Source organism: Rhinolophus ferrumequinum, chromosome 9 (assembly GCF_004115265.2).
Source record: "Rhinolophus ferrumequinum isolate MPI-CBG mRhiFer1 chromosome 9, mRhiFer1_v1.p, whole genome shotgun sequence".
NCBI lineage: Eukaryota > Metazoa > Chordata > Mammalia > Chiroptera > Rhinolophidae > Rhinolophus > Rhinolophus ferrumequinum.
This window is the reverse complement of record NC_046292.1, coordinates 960,026-977,178: the sequence shown is the minus strand read 5'-3', so window position 1 is coordinate 977,178 and position 17,153 is coordinate 960,026. Positions and strand designations below refer to the sequence as shown.

The following is a 17,153-nucleotide window of genomic DNA, read 5'->3' as shown; positions in this document are numbered from 1 at the left end:
TTGTCGGTTACTTTGGGAAAGCTGCGGCCTGCGGTTTTGTGGACAGGTGGCGAACACCAGCTGTGTGATTATTTTCCTGACTCAGGAGTACAATTTGTTTGTGCCTTGTTTGTCACCCAGAGCAGCCGCAGACAGACGCCCAACTGAACCTCTGGGTCCGAAGCTGGTGAAGAACACAAAAGGGCAGAGAGGGTTTGCCTGGCCAGTAGGACACAGTGTGGCACTGAGCTTTATAAAAAGAACTATGTATTTGGTCTTCCTACCCGTGCAGGAACAGAGCTCCTAAAACCCTAGGAATTTCCTAAGTGCCAGAAGGCGTCTTTTGTTACGCTAATGAGGGTTACTTTTGGAAAGCCCCCACGTCACCTAAGGATGGGGGCTGGTTGCCAAGGAAACCAACCGTGTGATTGGAGGTTGGAATTTTCAGTCCCACCCCCGCCTCCTGGGAGAAGAGCTGTGACGGAGCCTCCACAGAAACCCAAAGGGCGGGCCCCGGAGAGCTTCCCGGTTGACGAAAGCGTGGAGATTTGGGAAGAGTGGCCCCGTCCCCACACCGTGCCCTGTGCCTCTCTTCCATCTGGCTGTTACCGAGTTACACCCTTTTACAATAGACCCGACGCATTTCTCTGAATTCTGTGAGCAGCTCCAGCAAATTATTCAAACCCAAGGAGGGGGTCGTGGGAACTTCTAATTTATGGCAGGTCTGTCAGAAGCACAGGTGACAATCTGACTTTGCAGGTGAAGGGGGCAGTCAGGTGGGGCTGAGCCTTTCACCTGTGGGTCTGGGGCTGTCTCCGGGCAGCGTAAGAATTGAGTTAAACTACAGGACACCTGGGCAGCGTCCACCGAAAAGTGGAGAACTGCGTGATGGTGTGGGAAACACACCACGCACAAAGAAAGGATAAATACTTTGACGAAAAGTGCAACTCAAAAAGCAGCCCGGGACCCGCTCTGCCGTCTGGGCAGGCAGTGTGCTGGGGAGACTGCATCCAGAGCAGAAGACCTGGACCCCAGAGTGCCTTGGGGACAGCAGCCTCTGAGGACTCATAAAGGGCGTGCCCCAAGCAAGACCCAGCTGTGACAGCAGCAGCTCGTGATGCTGGAACCAGGCCCCGGTCCCCTCTCCTCATGGCCCCGACAGGTCCCCAAAGACAGAGGGCCCTGTGCCCCACGAGAAGTGCCCGTGGTGCCCACATCTCGATGCTTCAGGAGGCAGCAGGTCCCAGGGAGAGGAATACCAGGCACAGGTTGCAGAAGCCCAGTCGTGGGAGATGTAAGACTTTGAACACCGGCAGCGACAGGAGAGCCAAATTACTAGTGAGTCTGATGGCAACTATCGGTCCACTTCTGACCCTGGGCCCAGAGACTGCCGGCCCTGTCAGTGTGCCCAGCAGGCATGAAAAGGCTAGCCCCGCCCCCCCTAACGCCCTAGCCCCGCCCCCCCAACGCCCCCACCCCGGGGCCAGCCATCCGGCCTTTCTCAAAAGGCCTTTCTCAAAGCACCGTGTGGAGGTCACCTGCTGTGATGGCTGGAGCCAAGGGCACTGATGTGGGAACGGCCACACCAGCGTCAGTGTTGGGGAAACTTGCTGTGTGCCAGGTGTTCGCCCTCATGAAAACGTGCAATCATCATGCAAACCCGACAGAGGAGAACTCTGAGGTCACAGAGGTCTCCTGACCCAGGCGCAGCACACCGACCCAGCGGGTGTCAGCAGCAGCCCTCAGCCGAGAGGCAGCCACGGCTCACGTGTTCCCGTGTTCACTTGCTCTCTGTGCGTCGGCCATTCACAGTTCACCTCTGTGCCAAATGAAAGGCTCCATGGACTCCTGCCCCAAATGCTTCAGGGTGCACTTCCGGGCGCCCACAAGACCACCCCCTCATGCAGGACGAGCAACAAACCCGACGCGTCTAATCTGTACTGCAATTCCACAGTTGCCCCAGGAATGAGCTAAGAACCTAAAAAGGACACTGAAGTTTCAATGAGCCACTTCGTACACTCACCTCAGAATCATCTTTGATGCTGTCACGTTTCCGGGTGGAAGAGATATAAGCAACTAGTAAAGAGAAAGAAAAAGGGATGTTACAGGTGTACAGGTGTGGAAGGAAATCGGCCCAGGACCAGGGGCTCCCACAGCCCGTCAGCTCCCAGCAGACGAGCAGCGGCCTGGCCTGGCCGCGCCAGCAGTGCTCAGGGCAAGTACAGGGGACAGCCACAGGGACCTAACGGGTCTGCAGAAAAGCCGCTCCCTGGGCCACATCCACATCTGCTGACTCTGACCGCTTGGGGGTGGGGCTTGGGAACCTGCATTTGTAACAGGTTCCCTAATGATTCTTCTGGAAGGAAGTATCATATAAGATTTTGGTGTCTAGCCTTCCAGCCTTTGTTCTTAGAGGACTCGTGTGTAGATGGATGGTGAGTGGATGGGTATGTGGGTGGGTAATTATTAGAAGTCTCCTTTGTGTGAGGTGCCAAGTGCTTTTGTGCCGTGGTCTCATTTCACACTTCGAGAGCTCCCAGGGATGGAACCCACATTTGCCAAGCAAGAATTAGGGCTCTGGGGCGAATGGGTGGCTCAGTTGGTTAGAGCGAAAGCTCTGGGCAACGGGGCTGCCAGTTTGATTCCCACATGGGCCAGCGAGCTGCGCCCTCCACAACTAGAATGAAGTCCATGAGCTGCCGCTGAGCTCCTAGGAGGCCACATGGCTCGGTTGGTTGGAGCGCGGGCTCTCAACCACAAGGTTGCTGGTTCCACTCCCGCAAGGGATGGTGGGCTGCACCCCCTGCAACTAACAACAGTGATTGGACCTGAGGCTGAGCTGCGCCCTCCACAACTAAGACTGAAAAGACAACAACTTGACTTGGATGGAGCTGATGAGTCCTGGGAAAAACACACTACTGTTCCCCAATAAAAACTCCTGGAAATATACACTGTTCCCCAATAAAGTTCTGTTCCCCTTCCCCAATAAAATCCATAATAAATAAATAAATAAATAAAAAGAATTAGGGCTCTCACATACCTCTGTAACAGTCCCCAAACTTTGGAAGCTTAAAGCTGGGCCATCAGTAAAAATGGTATTCAAAATCGCTCTCCAAATACTTCTTACATTAAAAAAGTCTCTCCCCACAAAAAATAAAAAAACCCCACCCAAGCCCAGGACCGCACAGCAGCAGGCCCCGGGCACAGTGGGCTGCCCAGCAGGCCGTTCCTTCCAGCTATCAGCGGCAGCAGCATGTTTGTGGGCGGGGCCGGTTTGGGGGTGCTGGCATGGCCGGTGTGACTCCTAGAAGTCCGGAAGCTGGTACAGAGGGAACATCCCACCCCGGATTCCCATGGCAGGAACTCATAGAGCCGTGGGCCCCGGGGAAGGCCCCCTGCCCCAACTGTCTCTGCTCAGGGCCCTGGCGTGTGTGGCTCCCCAGCCCCTCTGGGAAGCGGCCACGTGTGCTGACGTTCACCCTTGGAGAGCAGATGGGTCTAGAAAGGATTTGTGGTCTGGAAGGGGAGCAAGTAGGCAGGTGCCACAGGGCAAGGAGAGCCTCGGCTTCTCCAGCGGGAAGGAAGCAGCCCCTACTTCCATCAGTGTCCTCAGAAGGAAGGTCCACATCACCGTCCTTGTCACCTCCTGCAGGCTCTTGGGCAGGCATGACAGAATCCTGTAGAGAGACTGGGTCTTACACAGTGACCAAACAGGGGTCACAGTGTAGCTTCTGGAGACAGCTCTTATGACATATACATTGTAACACATATCACATACAAATACAACTGTCACATTCCTCAGGCAGAGGTGCCCACAAAACGTGTCACATTCCTCCCAGCAGGCGCTTTACAAAACGGCTGTTTTTACACCACGCTTGGTCATATCCCCCGCCCCCCCCAACATCTGGACATGTCAGCAGCCTGGCGACGAGCCCCATCTCCCGGCTCTGACTCATAATCGAGGCAGCTCCCTATTGGTGGACATCTGGGTCCCAGTGAGGGCGTTCCTTAGCCCTGGTGACAGAGTTCCGGGCTGGCCTCATTTCTTAGGCTGCCTGGACCCAGGGTGTCCGAGGGTCTGTGTGCCTTTCCGGTCCTTGACAGCCACAGCTGAAGGGACCCCGAGAAAGGCACGGAATTCACCCGCCAGCCTGTGTGGGGCCCCATGTGCCTGTGCCCCAGCAGTGTCGGGGGGACCCCATGTGTCCCAGCAGTGTCGGGGGGTGGCACCCCAGCCCCACAGGTGTCACCCTTGCCCATGCTGCGGCAGATGCAAGTGAGTCAACAATGTCCTACATGGCTGGAGGCTTCACACCCATGGCCCCGGCTGGTGGTGAGGGCAGCACGTGGCTGGGCCCTTCGACTTTCTGAACAGCTTCACAACTGGGGGGGAGGATGAGTCACAGCTTAACACCCGCCCGGCTCTCAGCAGCAGAGGGCACGGGGCCCCCCAACAGCACGGGGGCTCTCAGGGATGGGAAGAGGGGTCCTGTCCCAGACCGAGGGCGTGGGCCATCACTCCGAGCCCACAGGTCCCCTTCCCTCGTCCAGCTAGTGGCAGGGACAGTGTCAGTGTCAGGACCTCACCAGGTGTCCCCAGGCGGCCCCCCACTGGCCCACACTCACCATATGCCTGTTGCAGGTCAGCGGGACGAGGACGTGGCAGCGTTTATGGACCAGCAGTTTGCAGTTGATGCACTTGTAACCATGCCGCGCGAGACCCCATATCCTTTCGCTGCACTGGCCACAGTACGCTCTCTGCGAGTGACAACAGCAGCCATCGAGCCGGGACCCCGGCGCTCCCCGAAGCCCGCACCTCACTGAGGGACCCAGCTCAGCACTGGGACACAGGTTCTTGCCCCGATTTTCTCAAAAGATGACACAGAGCTGGGACAAGAGGTGGCCCGGTCCCCTTGTCATATCCAGCACCAGGCCCTGCCTGGGCTCAGTAGCCCCCACTTGGGTCCATCCTAAGGTTGGGGAGAACTGTGGCTCCTCTGACTCCTGGTCTGTGTGAGGGGCAAACGGAGGACCGTCAGGCAGGGTGACGAGTCCCCTCCATGGTAAGGCTCCCTTACATGCTGGGGGCAGATTGTAGCTCCTGCCGGGCTGAGTGAGGAACACCCACGGGGTCCTGTCTGGCTGGAGTGAGCCAGGCTGAGAGGAGTGTGGGGGCAGCCCCCGGCCTGACCCTCATCCAAACATCTCACCCAAACGAGGACCACAAAGAAAATGACTGCCTGGCATTCTGTCAGGTGATAATTCTGAACTGCTATAGGGCAGGATGCAATTAGCTTGGCAATTTTATCAATATGTTTAAATATTTTAGTGATTCCATGGTTCTAAACAGCCTGAAATTAGTGGTAATTATCAGCTTGTTTGGTGATCCTGATGGCTGAGTGTTTCAAAGCGTGTGAGGCTGAACGTTGAGAACTGGACACACATTTGCTCCCTTGGGGGGGGGGGGGGCAGTCGTCAGTTACCTGACACCTTTGCACGTCCACAGGTACCTGGTTTTCCCAATTAGAATTTTTATCCAGCCATGGCTCATTTACATATTTTAGATCCCCTTTTGCAATTTTTAACAAATTCCTTTCTTTGAGAGAGTCCCAAATTACACCTGGAGAAGAATTAAAAAGGATCCACCAGCAGCCTGAACTGAGCTCATTTAAGAAAACTGATGGAATCACACCCTGTGAGGGCCTGGGGTATGGCTGAGCGGATGGACCAAGGCGCCAGCATCACAGGACTTCACAGGACGAGGCCAACGGCACCGAGAAGCCGATGTCTCATTGGGGTGGGGACGGGGCTGCAGGGGTGTCCCCGTTGAGTCTCCACTTCTCCATGGGGAGGAAAAGCCTCTGCCCACTGAGTCTGATGAGGGGGCAGCAGGAGGGGCGAGTAGGGGTAGGAGGAGTGTCAGAGTCTGTACCCAACAATCAGAGAAAGGGGTTTTGCTCCTAAAACCTGAGCGTGGGAAAGGCCAGGCCCCTCTGCTGCTGGGCCCTGGCTGTCGCACTGGGCAGGTGGGCTTTGCCTTGGGCCAGTGCGTCAGCCAGTCATGGCATTGCACTGGAGGCCGGCATGGGGGCAGGGCTCCAGAACCCTCTCTGATATCCTGAATGGACGGACATCTGAGCCTAGGCAGAAAGGAAGGGCAAGCAGGGGCTCCGAGGACGTGGGGAGGGCAGCCGGCTGGGCACCCAGCACGAGGCCCTCAGGTGAGCGCGCTGGCTGCTGTGCTGGTGCAGTGGTGACCCCCAGGCTCATATGCACCCAGAACCTCAGACTGGGACCTTATCTGGGAAAAGCATCTTTGTAGGTGTAGTTAGTTAACACGAGCTCATACTGATTGTGTGGCCTCATAGTAACTGGTGTCCTCTGAGGGCGCAGAGACCCAGAGAGGGGAGGGCACGTGAAGACAGGCAGCTCAGAGCGCAGCAGCAACAATTCAGGAACACCAGGAATGCCGGCAACACTGAAGGTAGAAAGCAGCAGGGAGGACGCTCCCTGGGAGCCACGACAGGGAGTGGCCCTGCCGACACCACGGTTTTGCACTTCCAGCCTCCAGACCATGAGAGAATGAGTTTCTGTTCTAAGCCCCCAGTTTGTGAGTTTGTGGAGCTTTGTTCCAGAGCCCCGGGACACTCTTGGTCCTCGGCCACCGAGGCGCCTGCTAACACTCGCCCTTCCACAAGGACATGGAACAGCCACGTGAATCACATTATTTCTAGAGCTATAAAAGCATCATGAAGAGAAACATTGGGAACTAAGCGCAAGTGCCCTTCACAAAGGGCCAGGCGGTGGGACCATGTGGTGGCAGAGACTGGGGGGCTGTGTGGGGCTTCTGGGGTTCACGGGGGAACTTCCGCCACAGCCACACTGTGTGCAGTACAGCACGTACCCTAGTGTTATCTACCAAATGCCGCCCGACTACTGCACGTGAACAGGCGGGACCTCAGCGTCACGGCACCCTGACCAAGGATTGCATGACTAGGAAGGCTGGGGGGTACTTGACCAGACTGCATTTGTCACGCAGCACCATCTGGGAAAGACCTGAGCTGGAAACTTTACGGGCTCAGGAGGCCTTGTGAAGGCTCATTCGTGATGGAGAGAAAGTGTTTTCGTACCCAGTTTGGGATGATCTTTCTGCTGTGTGCTGAACAAAGCCTGGCCCACTGGTAGCAGGAAGTGCTTCCCCTCTTTTCTCTTCTCTTTTAAAGTGACACTCAGCAAACAGCACTTGGCATTCAGTATTTGGCACTCAGTACTCAGCACACAGCACTAGGCAACAGCACTTGGCACTCAGCATACAGCATTCAGCACTAAGCACACACTATTTACCACACAGCACTCAGCATACAGTACACAGCACTGGACACAGGACACAGTGCTCAGCACTCAGTACTTAGCACAAAGCACTTGACACTAGGCACACAGCACTGGGCACACAGTATACAGCAGGCGACAGCCCACGAGCCCAAATCCCAAAGCAGCAGCACTCACCCTGTTAAAGCGCTTGGCTTGGAAGAGATGGCCGTTGGCGCGGTACAGCTTCCTCCATCTTCTGGCTCCGCGGCGGTAGATGGATTCTGCAAAGGATATGAGAAAGGTGTGAAGAAACACGCCTAGCGCCCGCTGGCCCCACTCCACGGGTGCCTTTGGGACTGGCTGCTCCCATCCAGCTGGCTGGAGCCGAAACAACAGCACCCCCAGCGGCGGGCCCCTCTGCCTCCCCTCACAGGATCCCCACGTCACAGTGTGGGTGCGGAGGATGGACCCGGCAGCCAGGACGGCCGCGAGGATGGCCACCCACCCAGGGGCCGACTGTAGGGTCACCCGAGGCCCCTGTGCTGTCCCACGTGTCTTCCCATGCACCCCCGCCCCTCCGGTATGAAAACAGGCCCCCTTCTCCACACAGACTCGGTTCAGATGGGCTGTGAGCTTGTGACATTTATGCCTGGCCATCCTCTGAGGGGACGCGGCTGCCATTTAGCCAGCACTGTCCCACCCCTCCCCGGACACGAGAGCTCCCTGAAGGCCCCTCAGCCAAACAAATCTTGGGGCAGAAGGAAACCAAAGGAAGCAAACACTTGAGTTGGATCCAAGTTACCAAAATGTCTCTTTCATAACACGCATCCGATCGTTCAAACCTCCCGAAGTTTTAGTGCGAAACCCTGTGACGGGAAAAGACTGGCGCTGAAGCCACAGCTGGAGCTGCTGCTTTCAGTCTCCCTCCAAACGCTCTAACCTCGCTCCTTCCAAATACTTGAAACGAATGTATGTGAAAACAAAGTCTTCAGGACACAAGGGGGGCTTTGTGCTTTTATAAAGTTCTGCGGTAAAAACGACTTTCAGAGAGTCATGGAAGTGCCACGAAGACACGAACATGGAAACTGCAGCAGAATGTTTTTAAAACAAGCAAACGGCCAGCTCTGGCTGGAACCTGCCGGAGTCAGGCCACACTGCTCACAAAGCTGCCTCCCTCCCTCTCCTGGGAGGTCGAGTAAGGAACTACGAGGTCTGAAGTTCCCGCAGCAGGAGCCCCATGGCCGGCGGGCAGAGGCCCAGGCAGGATGCAGAGCCACCCGGCCCTCCCGCTCACACCTGGAGCTCACGCCTTGGGCTTCGGGCTGGGGGTCCATGGGAGGGACCCCTGTGGTGCACCCCCTGGCATGATCTGGGGGAAGCCTGGCCATGGTGGTCCCTGCTAATGTCCACAGAACTGACCGTCTCCTCGTGTGGCATTCACACTCCCTGCCCAGCCCCGAAGAACGAGGGAGAAGGCATGGAGGGACAGAGACAGATGGGGACACAGAGATGGCGATGACGGAGGGAGCTGAGCTGGTCAGATGAGGACACCAGAGCTGACGAGCTGGCTCTTCCTTCCCCCGATGCTCACACCACGTCAAAGTCCAAAATTACACCCCCTGGGCATCCTGCAAATGCGATCAAAGCCACCTGGCATTCTGGCAGGGACCAAGGGGCCAGGGAGCCCACAGCAGGCGGGACCAAGTGAGGGGACAGGACAGGGAGCCCCATGTGACCCCAGGGATGCAAGAGTGACACCCCAGTATCCACAGAGAGAAAACCTGCATCCCTGCTGAGGGGTCTGTGCCCCCCATTCACACATCAGGCCCTGACCCCACCCAGTGTGGCTGCATTTGGAGGTGGGGCCTCTAAAGAAGTAATTAGGGTGAGGCGAGGTCATGAGGGTGGGGCCCCCACGATGGGATTAGTGTTCCAATGAGAGGAAGAGCCACTAGGACACTCGGCCACGTGGGGACACTCGGCCACGTGAGGGAACAGAGGGAAGGAGGCCCTCCCAGAGCCCGAGCCCGCTGGTCCTTTGCTCTGACACCTCCAGCCCAGCACTGAGAGGGGTCTGTTGTGTCACCCCCAGGCTAGGGTCTTGTGATGTCGGCACGAGCTGACTGAGGCACCGGCCTCACTCCATAAGCAAACTTGTCACCTCAAAACATAAGGACTTAAACATGAGAAGTGAAGTGACAACAAATTTCAGAAGGAAGTGTAGAAGACCTTACTAATCTAAGGGGAGAACAACTCAGAACTTTTATCGAGATCTTTACAGTTTGCTTCTGGAGGCTGGAAGTCTGTCCTCGGATCAACTGTCTCGCTGTCCCAGTGCTGTGTCCACGTCACCCTTATGTCCCTTAATATCGGCCCCAAAGCGCAGGAGTGGGGGTGCTGGCAGTCGGGTGTGACAGAGAGAAGCCGTGAAGTGCTTCCTGGAAGTAAAGAGGCGAAAGCTCTCGCCTTAATGAGGAAAGTACCATATGCTGAGGTCGCTGAGACCTACGGGGAGGAAGGGGCTTCGATCTGTGAAACTGTGAAGAAGGAGAAAGACATCGGTGCCGGTTCTGCTGTCGCCCCTCAGGCCGCAGAAGTTCCGGCCACAGTGCGTGAGGGGAGCTGGTTAGGAGGGAAAAGGCCTTGAACTGGTGGTGGGAGACGGACGGGAGACGTGTTCCCGGTGATGGCAACGTGCTTCCCACAAAGCGTGGCGCCTCTGCGAGGACTTCAGCAAGGGACCCTGAAGGTGACCGACCACAGGCACTAAGTGTACCCAGCAGGTGGTTGTCACTGTTCTACTTCATTACTAGTCCTGTTGTGCATCTCCGACTGGGCCTCCTCTGTGAAGTAAACTCCGTCATAGGTATGTAGGCACAGGGAAAAACAAGTCTGTGACGGGGTCTGGTACCCTCTGCGGTTCACACCTCCCCTGGGGTCTTGGGACGTGCCCCCGCGGGTAAGGGGGACGACTGTAAAGGTTCCCACAGACCCCAACCCCGGCTCCCCCACCGCTGCCTTGTTATAATGAATGAGCCGATACTGACACACTGTTATTAACCAAGGTACACACTTTGCTGCTTCCCTTAGCTTTCCCGCCATTCACTTCCCGACCCGCCTGCCATCCAGGATGACTGTTTCTCACATGTCTTTGGCTTTGATGACCCTGGCAGCCTGAGGAGCACAGGTCAGGCATCCTGTGGAACGTCCCTCTCCTGCTTTGCCTGGTGTCTGAGGGCTGGACTCCGGTGACGGCCTCCTCACCGACTCCATCAACGAGTACCTCCCTTCCTGGGAAAACCCACGACCCACAACGGCAGCCACCAAAACCCAAACACGTTCCAACTCTGGACTCTGTTAGAAGACCTCAAGTGCCGAGCTGCGCTGGACACGGCAGGACGGCACGACCTGCCTTCCTGAGCCCAAACCCGAGGTGACCACAAGGTCCCCTCCTCTCGCAGGCCAGGGCCATCAGCCTCCTGGGCCATCGGCTCAACAACAGTCACATTTTTAGCGTGTGAGTTTCTGCTTGGAAAGTCACAGCCCTATTCCTGACCTAAAGTGACAGCCACAGTGTAAAAAGGAGAAAAGGGCACATGTCCTCAGAGATCACGTGTGTGGAGCGCTTCCAAGGCGAGGCGCTGTGCGCATGTCCCCCAGCCAGGGTGGCTGTGTGCCCGGCTGTGTGTCCACCTTCTCACATCGACTGATCTCAGTGGAGACGATGCTGTGGGACAGAGTCCCGAACACAAGCAGGTGTGCGGGAAAGGCCTCCCCGGGGACGTTGGGGCCCCTGGGGTGGGTCCGGCCACGCCCTGCACGTGCTGTCCTGCTGGGTCCAGGCCGAGCTCCGGAGTCAGAGCTGCTGAAAGGCACGTGACTGCAGGGTGCCTCGCTGTGTCCCATGCTCTCCACGCACGTGGGACCCACCGAGGATGGAGCAGAAGTCCGGCCACAGCAGCAGCTCTCAGGGCGCCTGGCTTCCCTTCTCAGCCTCACTCCATGCTCTGAAACTATAATTAGGACGGCTGCGGGGAATTTTAACCAGCTGTCTCTATGGTAACCCAGCATCTTGACGGCTCTGACAAGGCGAAGAAAATACATTTTAAGAACCTGAGAGCAACAGGGCTGCTCAGCACACCTCACCCCCCAGGTCTGGGGGCGCGTGCGGCTGCGGTTTTCAGGAGCCAGTTGGGATGCTGCTTGAGGCCTCCCTTGTTCACTGGAAACGGACCGCTGCCTCGTGACCAGCCCACACTAGCCCTGCAGCCTTCGGGACACGCTACGCGGGGACAGCTCCAAGCAGGAGCCAGTGAGGTGCCTCAGACCAAAGTGGCAGGAGATGGGGAGCAGCCCCATGGTGGGGTTCAGGCAGGGCAGGTGCCCCCCCCAAGCCAGCTTCCTCCTGGGAGCAACTTCCTCTGGATTCTGTGCCCCAGGAAGGCAGGGCCACCCGTCTTTCTCCCCAGGACCAGGTGCAATGCCAGCTCGTTCCAGGCAAATATTGACACACAACGCAGCAATGCAGAAGGCCATGTTTCCAGGGCTGAGATGTCTGGGCTGTCGGTCCTTGGGCTGTGTGCAGGGACATGGGTGTAGGGCAGAGAAGAGGCCCCTGCACGGCCATTCTCCATGTCATGTCACCTGCTCTGCTGGGGTTCGGAGCACTTACTCCAGAAGCTCCTGGAACCTTCCAGAAACAGGCATTTGGGATTTCGGGGGGAACTTTAGCATGGCTCTGGGGAACATACCAAGGCTGCTGTGAAGCCTGGTAGCCACACCGGCTGGGGGGCCCTGGGGGTGACAGTGGCTGGGCAGACTCCTCGGGCACAGCCTCACGTGACTGCCCACTGCTGTGTCCCCTGGGGCTGGTCACTGGGCTTCAGGAGGCCCGGGCGCTCATCCTGTGACAGCCACATGAACGAGAACCCGTTATTCTTTCTGCTTTACGGGGGGTCACACCAGCCATGTGGGCGCCATTCCAGGGGCCAGGGCAACACGAGGGGGACACAGGTGGGTGGGCACCTCGATCAGGACTGGAGGGCAAAGGGGCGGCGGGGGGGTAGGCAGCCCTCCTGGTGGCTGAGCAGGGAGGGCAGCCCGGGCTGCAGATGGCCCCACTGGGGCCTTCCTACCACCAGCTGGCCTCCAACCCCCTGCTTCTCAGCACCAACCCGACCCCAACTGACATGTGGCTTCAAATATGCTAGGCTTTGAAACGTGAGTGACGAGTAAGTGACAGGAGCAGGCCTGCGAGAAGGGCAGGAAGCCACGTGACATGGGAGGCGGGTCCCTCAGCTTCCCCTGGGCTCCCACCACAGGGCTGCCACCTCCCACGTGCCCTCAGTGTGCACGAAGGGGCCCTCTGCAGCCACGACACCACAGGAAACCTAGGGAAGCTCAAGAAACACCCACCTCGGCCACACACAGGGGGCGCAAGATGAGGGCTGCAGCTTAGGGGTCCCAGGATGCGCAGGCCTCCTGGGGTCCCCTCAGAGAAGTCCCCCTGCCATCAAATACCTTCAGTAACCATTAAGAAAACCAATCCTAAGAGAGGTTTTCAGACGGAGGGGCTATATTATAACAGTTCAACTTCCTAATAATTTTTATTGTCAAGATAATTTGTCACGATACAAATTACGTTTGCATGAAACAGCTGAGCAATATTTTCAGGAAGATTCTATGGAGAAATGTTTTCCAACTCCCAAGTAATTTGTTGCAAATAAATTCACATTGAACTCAACTTGTTTCTATGTAAAGGTTTTCCCTCATGGAGTCACTTAAATACGTACATATGCAAATACATATATTTACAGCGCTCCGAGCTGCGGTGCCTTCCTGTGCCGGACAGGATGTCCCACGTCCCCCAGACTGGGCTGGCGCGCAGCACAAAGCAAAAGTCACACCAACAGAGCACTGTCAGGCGTGACCATGCGCACCCAGAAACACCCAGACCAGGAGAGTGGGAACGTGACCGGTGCTGGGAAAGCGAATGGAGGGCCGCTAACGCAGCCAGTGGTGGTCCAACCTCACGTTCAAGAACAGTCACTGAAAGCTGGAAAACAGCAGTAAAAGTGTCCAGGCATCCCAGACTGGATGCGAGTCAGAATAGGAGACAATGCCTGAGGGACCTGTTTCCAGGGCCACCGCGTGTCCTCGGGTATTTGCTGACTCCCTGGAGAGCAAGGTCTAGAACTTGTGGGTATGCAACTGAGATGGAAACTGGGGTTCGGGGTGACCCAGACCATCCAGACGACAGAACTGTCCCCGCTCAGCCTGCCCTAACACAGCACCCCAGCCTGGGGGCACAAACAAGAGACGGCTGTTTCTCTCCATCTGGAGGCTGGAGTCCCAGACCAGGGAGCCCGCAGCGTGGGGGCCGGTGTCTGCTGCTGTCCTCACGAGGCAGACAGCACTCTGGGGTCTCTTATAAGGGCACTAATCCCATCACGAGGGCCTCACCCTCATGACCTCATCACCTCCCAGGGGCCACATCTCCTAATACCATTACATTGGGGTTAGGGTTTCATCACAGGTATTTCGGGGGACACAGCCTCTGTCTGCTCCCCCGAACCCATGTCCTCCTCACATGCAAGACACATTCATTCCACCCCAACAGCCTCCAAAGTTCTGACACCAGCATCAACTCTAAAACTCATCTAAACATCACCTACAGCATAGGGTGACACCGGAGCTGTCCCTCCTGAGGCAAATGCCCCTCCCCCTCGAACCTGTGGACCCAGACAAACTATGTGCTTCCAAAACACAGTGTTGGGAGAGGCCTAGGGGCGAAAGGGGGAACTGGGGAAGAGGGGGAGGTGACAGGTTCCAGCAAGCCCCTGGCCCAGCGGGCAAATCTGCCAGACCCTACGGCTCAAGAAGCTTCTCTCTGTTTTGATGATGTGCCCCCGGGCCCACTGGGGTGGCAGTGCCACCTCCGCCCACGGGCTCTCTCAAGATCCCAGAGGAAAGGGAATAGTGGAGAATGAGGCTGAAATGCTGTGTGTGGCTTCCCTGAGGTGCCTGCTGCGTCCTGAGCTGCACATGTTCAGGGCAAGAGGCCAAGAAACCCACCAGGCAGCTGTGCAAAGCTCAGCAAGCTCGGCAGAGATGCTGACGGACTCACGGTGCTGGGAGATAGAAGCTGGAGACTGGGGTCCCAGGAAACGCCCAACAGAGATGACAGAGAGATTATAGGAAGAAGAGAAACAGACCAGCCGTAGCAGAATCAAGGTGATTTGTCCACACTCCATCTGCCAGAATAAAACTGAATATTTTCACGAGGAAAATAACATAATTCAGGGCTCCTACAGCTTCATAGGGTCTGATGGTCAGTGTCTGATGGTTACTCACAGTGTCTGATAATCAAAAATTAGCAGGCAGGCCAAGAAATGGACACATAGGACTGAACAGTCAACAGAAACAGACTCACAGGTGATTTGGATATTCAAATATATTTTAAAAGGTAGATGAAATGAGAGAAGTTCACCAATGAACTGGATCTATAAAGAAAGAATCAAATTCTAAAACTCCTAGGGGTTTAGAAATCCTACGTGTAAAAAGTACAGTAATTGAAATTAATAATTCAGGATATAGATTTAAGAATGCATTAGACAGACTACGAGATAGCCGTAGGAAGGGTCACAATTAGAGCAGAACGGCACATTCTGGATTCGGGTTCGCAGGCCTGGGGAAGAAGAAGGCATGAATAGGACAATATTTGAAAAGATACTCATCAATCTTTTGCAAAAGAGACAGAAGACATTATGCCCCAAACCCAAAAAGCTCGACAGACCTGTTAGGAGAAATTCAGCACTTCCCCCGCTTTCCCAAGGCTGCTGGAATAGAGGACAAAGACCATTTTTAAAGCAGCCAGAGGGGAAAGAGAAGAATTACCTTTAGGGGAACAGTGACGAGATTGACAGGTGACTTTCCAACAGAAAAACAAAGCCCAGAGGACAATGGATGACACGTGCACAGAGACCTCAGTGTGTACCCAGACTTCAGACCCAATGGAAAAAGTCCCTCACAGATGAAGGAGAAAAAAGGTATTTCACGGAAACAAAACCAATTAGCTGTCTGCAAATTGGTGCTAAAAGAAATCCTAAAGGGAGTATTTTAGGCAGAAGGAAAGTGGTCTCGGCTGTAAGCCGGACCCGCAGGAAGAAACGCAGCACACGGAGGTAAATCTGAATGAACACTGCTTACAATAGTGGTGACTGTGGGGTTTAACACGTGTGCATGGTTTACACATGTGAGAGCAACAGTGTGAAAATGACAAGGGGGGAGAAACAGAACGGAAGTGCTGTAAGGTTCTGGCCTTATCTGGGAAATGGTGAAAGTATTATTGAAGATACATTCCAAGACTGTGTCTTCAATTTCTAAGGTGGCCAGAATATAGTTTTATCATATATATTTTAAGGTGTTACTTAACAAAGCTAATAAAAAAAAGGGGGATGGAATAATAACACTTGATTAAACCAGAAGACAAGAAAGTAGACCAGGGCCGGCCCGGTGGCTCAGGCGGTTGGAGCTCCATGCTCCCAACTCCGAAGGCTGCCGGTTCGATTCCTACATGGACCAGTGGGCTCCCAACCACAAGGTTGCCAGTTCAATTCCTCCAGTCCCGCAAGGGATAGTGGGTTCCACCCCCTGCAACTAAGATTGAACACGGCACCTTGAGCTGAGCTGCCGCTGAGCTCCCGAATGGCTCAGTTGGTTGGAGAGCGTCCTCTCAACCACAAGGTTGCAGGTTCGATTCCCACAAGGGATGGTGGGCTGTGCCCCCTGCAACTAGCAACGGCAACTGAACCTGGAGCTGAGCTGTGCCCTCCACAACTAAGACTGAAAGGACAATAACTTGACTTGGAAAAAAGTCCTGGAAGTACACACTGTTCCCCAATAAAGTCCTGTTCCCCTTCCCCAAAAAAAAATCTAAAAAAAAAAAAAAAAAAAAAAGAAAGTAGGCCAAAAAGAGCACAAGGTGGACGATGCAGCAAATGGTAAGATGACAGATGGCGACTGTAACACACCAGTACGGCATTAAACATAAACAGACCAAATGCTGCAATTAAAAGGCAATGACTGTCAGACCGGACGAAGAATGATCCCTCATTTCCGCTGATTAGGAGCCATTTCCAAAGTAAGACAGAGAGAAATAGAAAGTAAAAGGATGGAAAAAACACCTTATAAACACTAAGCTCCCCCGACACATACACACTCAAGCTGGTCAAATTATACTAATTATCAGACTAAAGAGACTTAAATGCGAATAATACTTTTCATCTTAAAGAACAGCATTCCATGGTGATGAAAGCGTCAATTCAAAAGGAAGGTGTAATGATCCTAAATTTGCACGCACCTCATATAGCACAAAACACATGAAGAAAAACTAACAAAATTAACAGAAAAAAAAACCCTAATAGTAATTTAATATCTGTAGATATCGAAGATATTTATAAAGAGAATAAAGTTATGAACTATGTCCATAAATGATTCAGACTTTAAAAAATCCTTAAAAACAAAACTTCCTGAGGGTGACAAAAGAAGAAACACAAAATCTGAATAGTTGATGTCTGTTTAAAAATTAAACCCAGAATTTAAACATTCCCACAAGGAAAACTTTAGACTCATAGGGCTTTACCGGTGTGAATTCTTCTAAATAATTACGTTGGAAGTAATATTAATCTTCTGTAAAATCTTCCCAAGAATTAAAAAAAGCTCAACTAATTTTATAAGGCCAACATGGCTCCCTGTTAGATTCTGGCAACATGACGAAACAGGAAAATTACAGGCCAATCTCTCTCATGAACGTAGTTTCAAAAATACCCCCAAAATATGAGCAACACAGAGAAAGGATACTA

The 17,153-nt window shown here is 54.5% G+C and overlaps 1 protein-coding gene across 3 annotated transcripts in view; it reads right to left on the bottom strand.

Moving 5' to 3' along the window:
• PRKCZ (protein kinase C zeta) overlaps nucleotides 1–17,153 on the bottom strand; it is a 93,470-nt gene that overhangs the window by 22,189 nt on the left and 54,128 nt on the right. For all 3 annotated transcript variants that reach the window (XM_033113717.1, XM_033113719.1, XM_033113718.1), the window contains 4 exons: nucleotides 7,486–7,571; nucleotides 4,606–4,737; nucleotides 3,575–3,656; nucleotides 2,003–2,055 (listed from right to left, as the gene is read on the bottom strand). In XM_033113717.1, coding sequence (XP_032969608.1) covers nucleotides 2,003–2,055; nucleotides 3,575–3,656; nucleotides 4,606–4,737; nucleotides 7,486–7,571 — 353 coding nt within the window. The remainder of the gene's footprint in view (nucleotides 1–2,002; nucleotides 2,056–3,574; nucleotides 3,657–4,605; nucleotides 4,738–7,485; nucleotides 7,572–17,153) is intronic.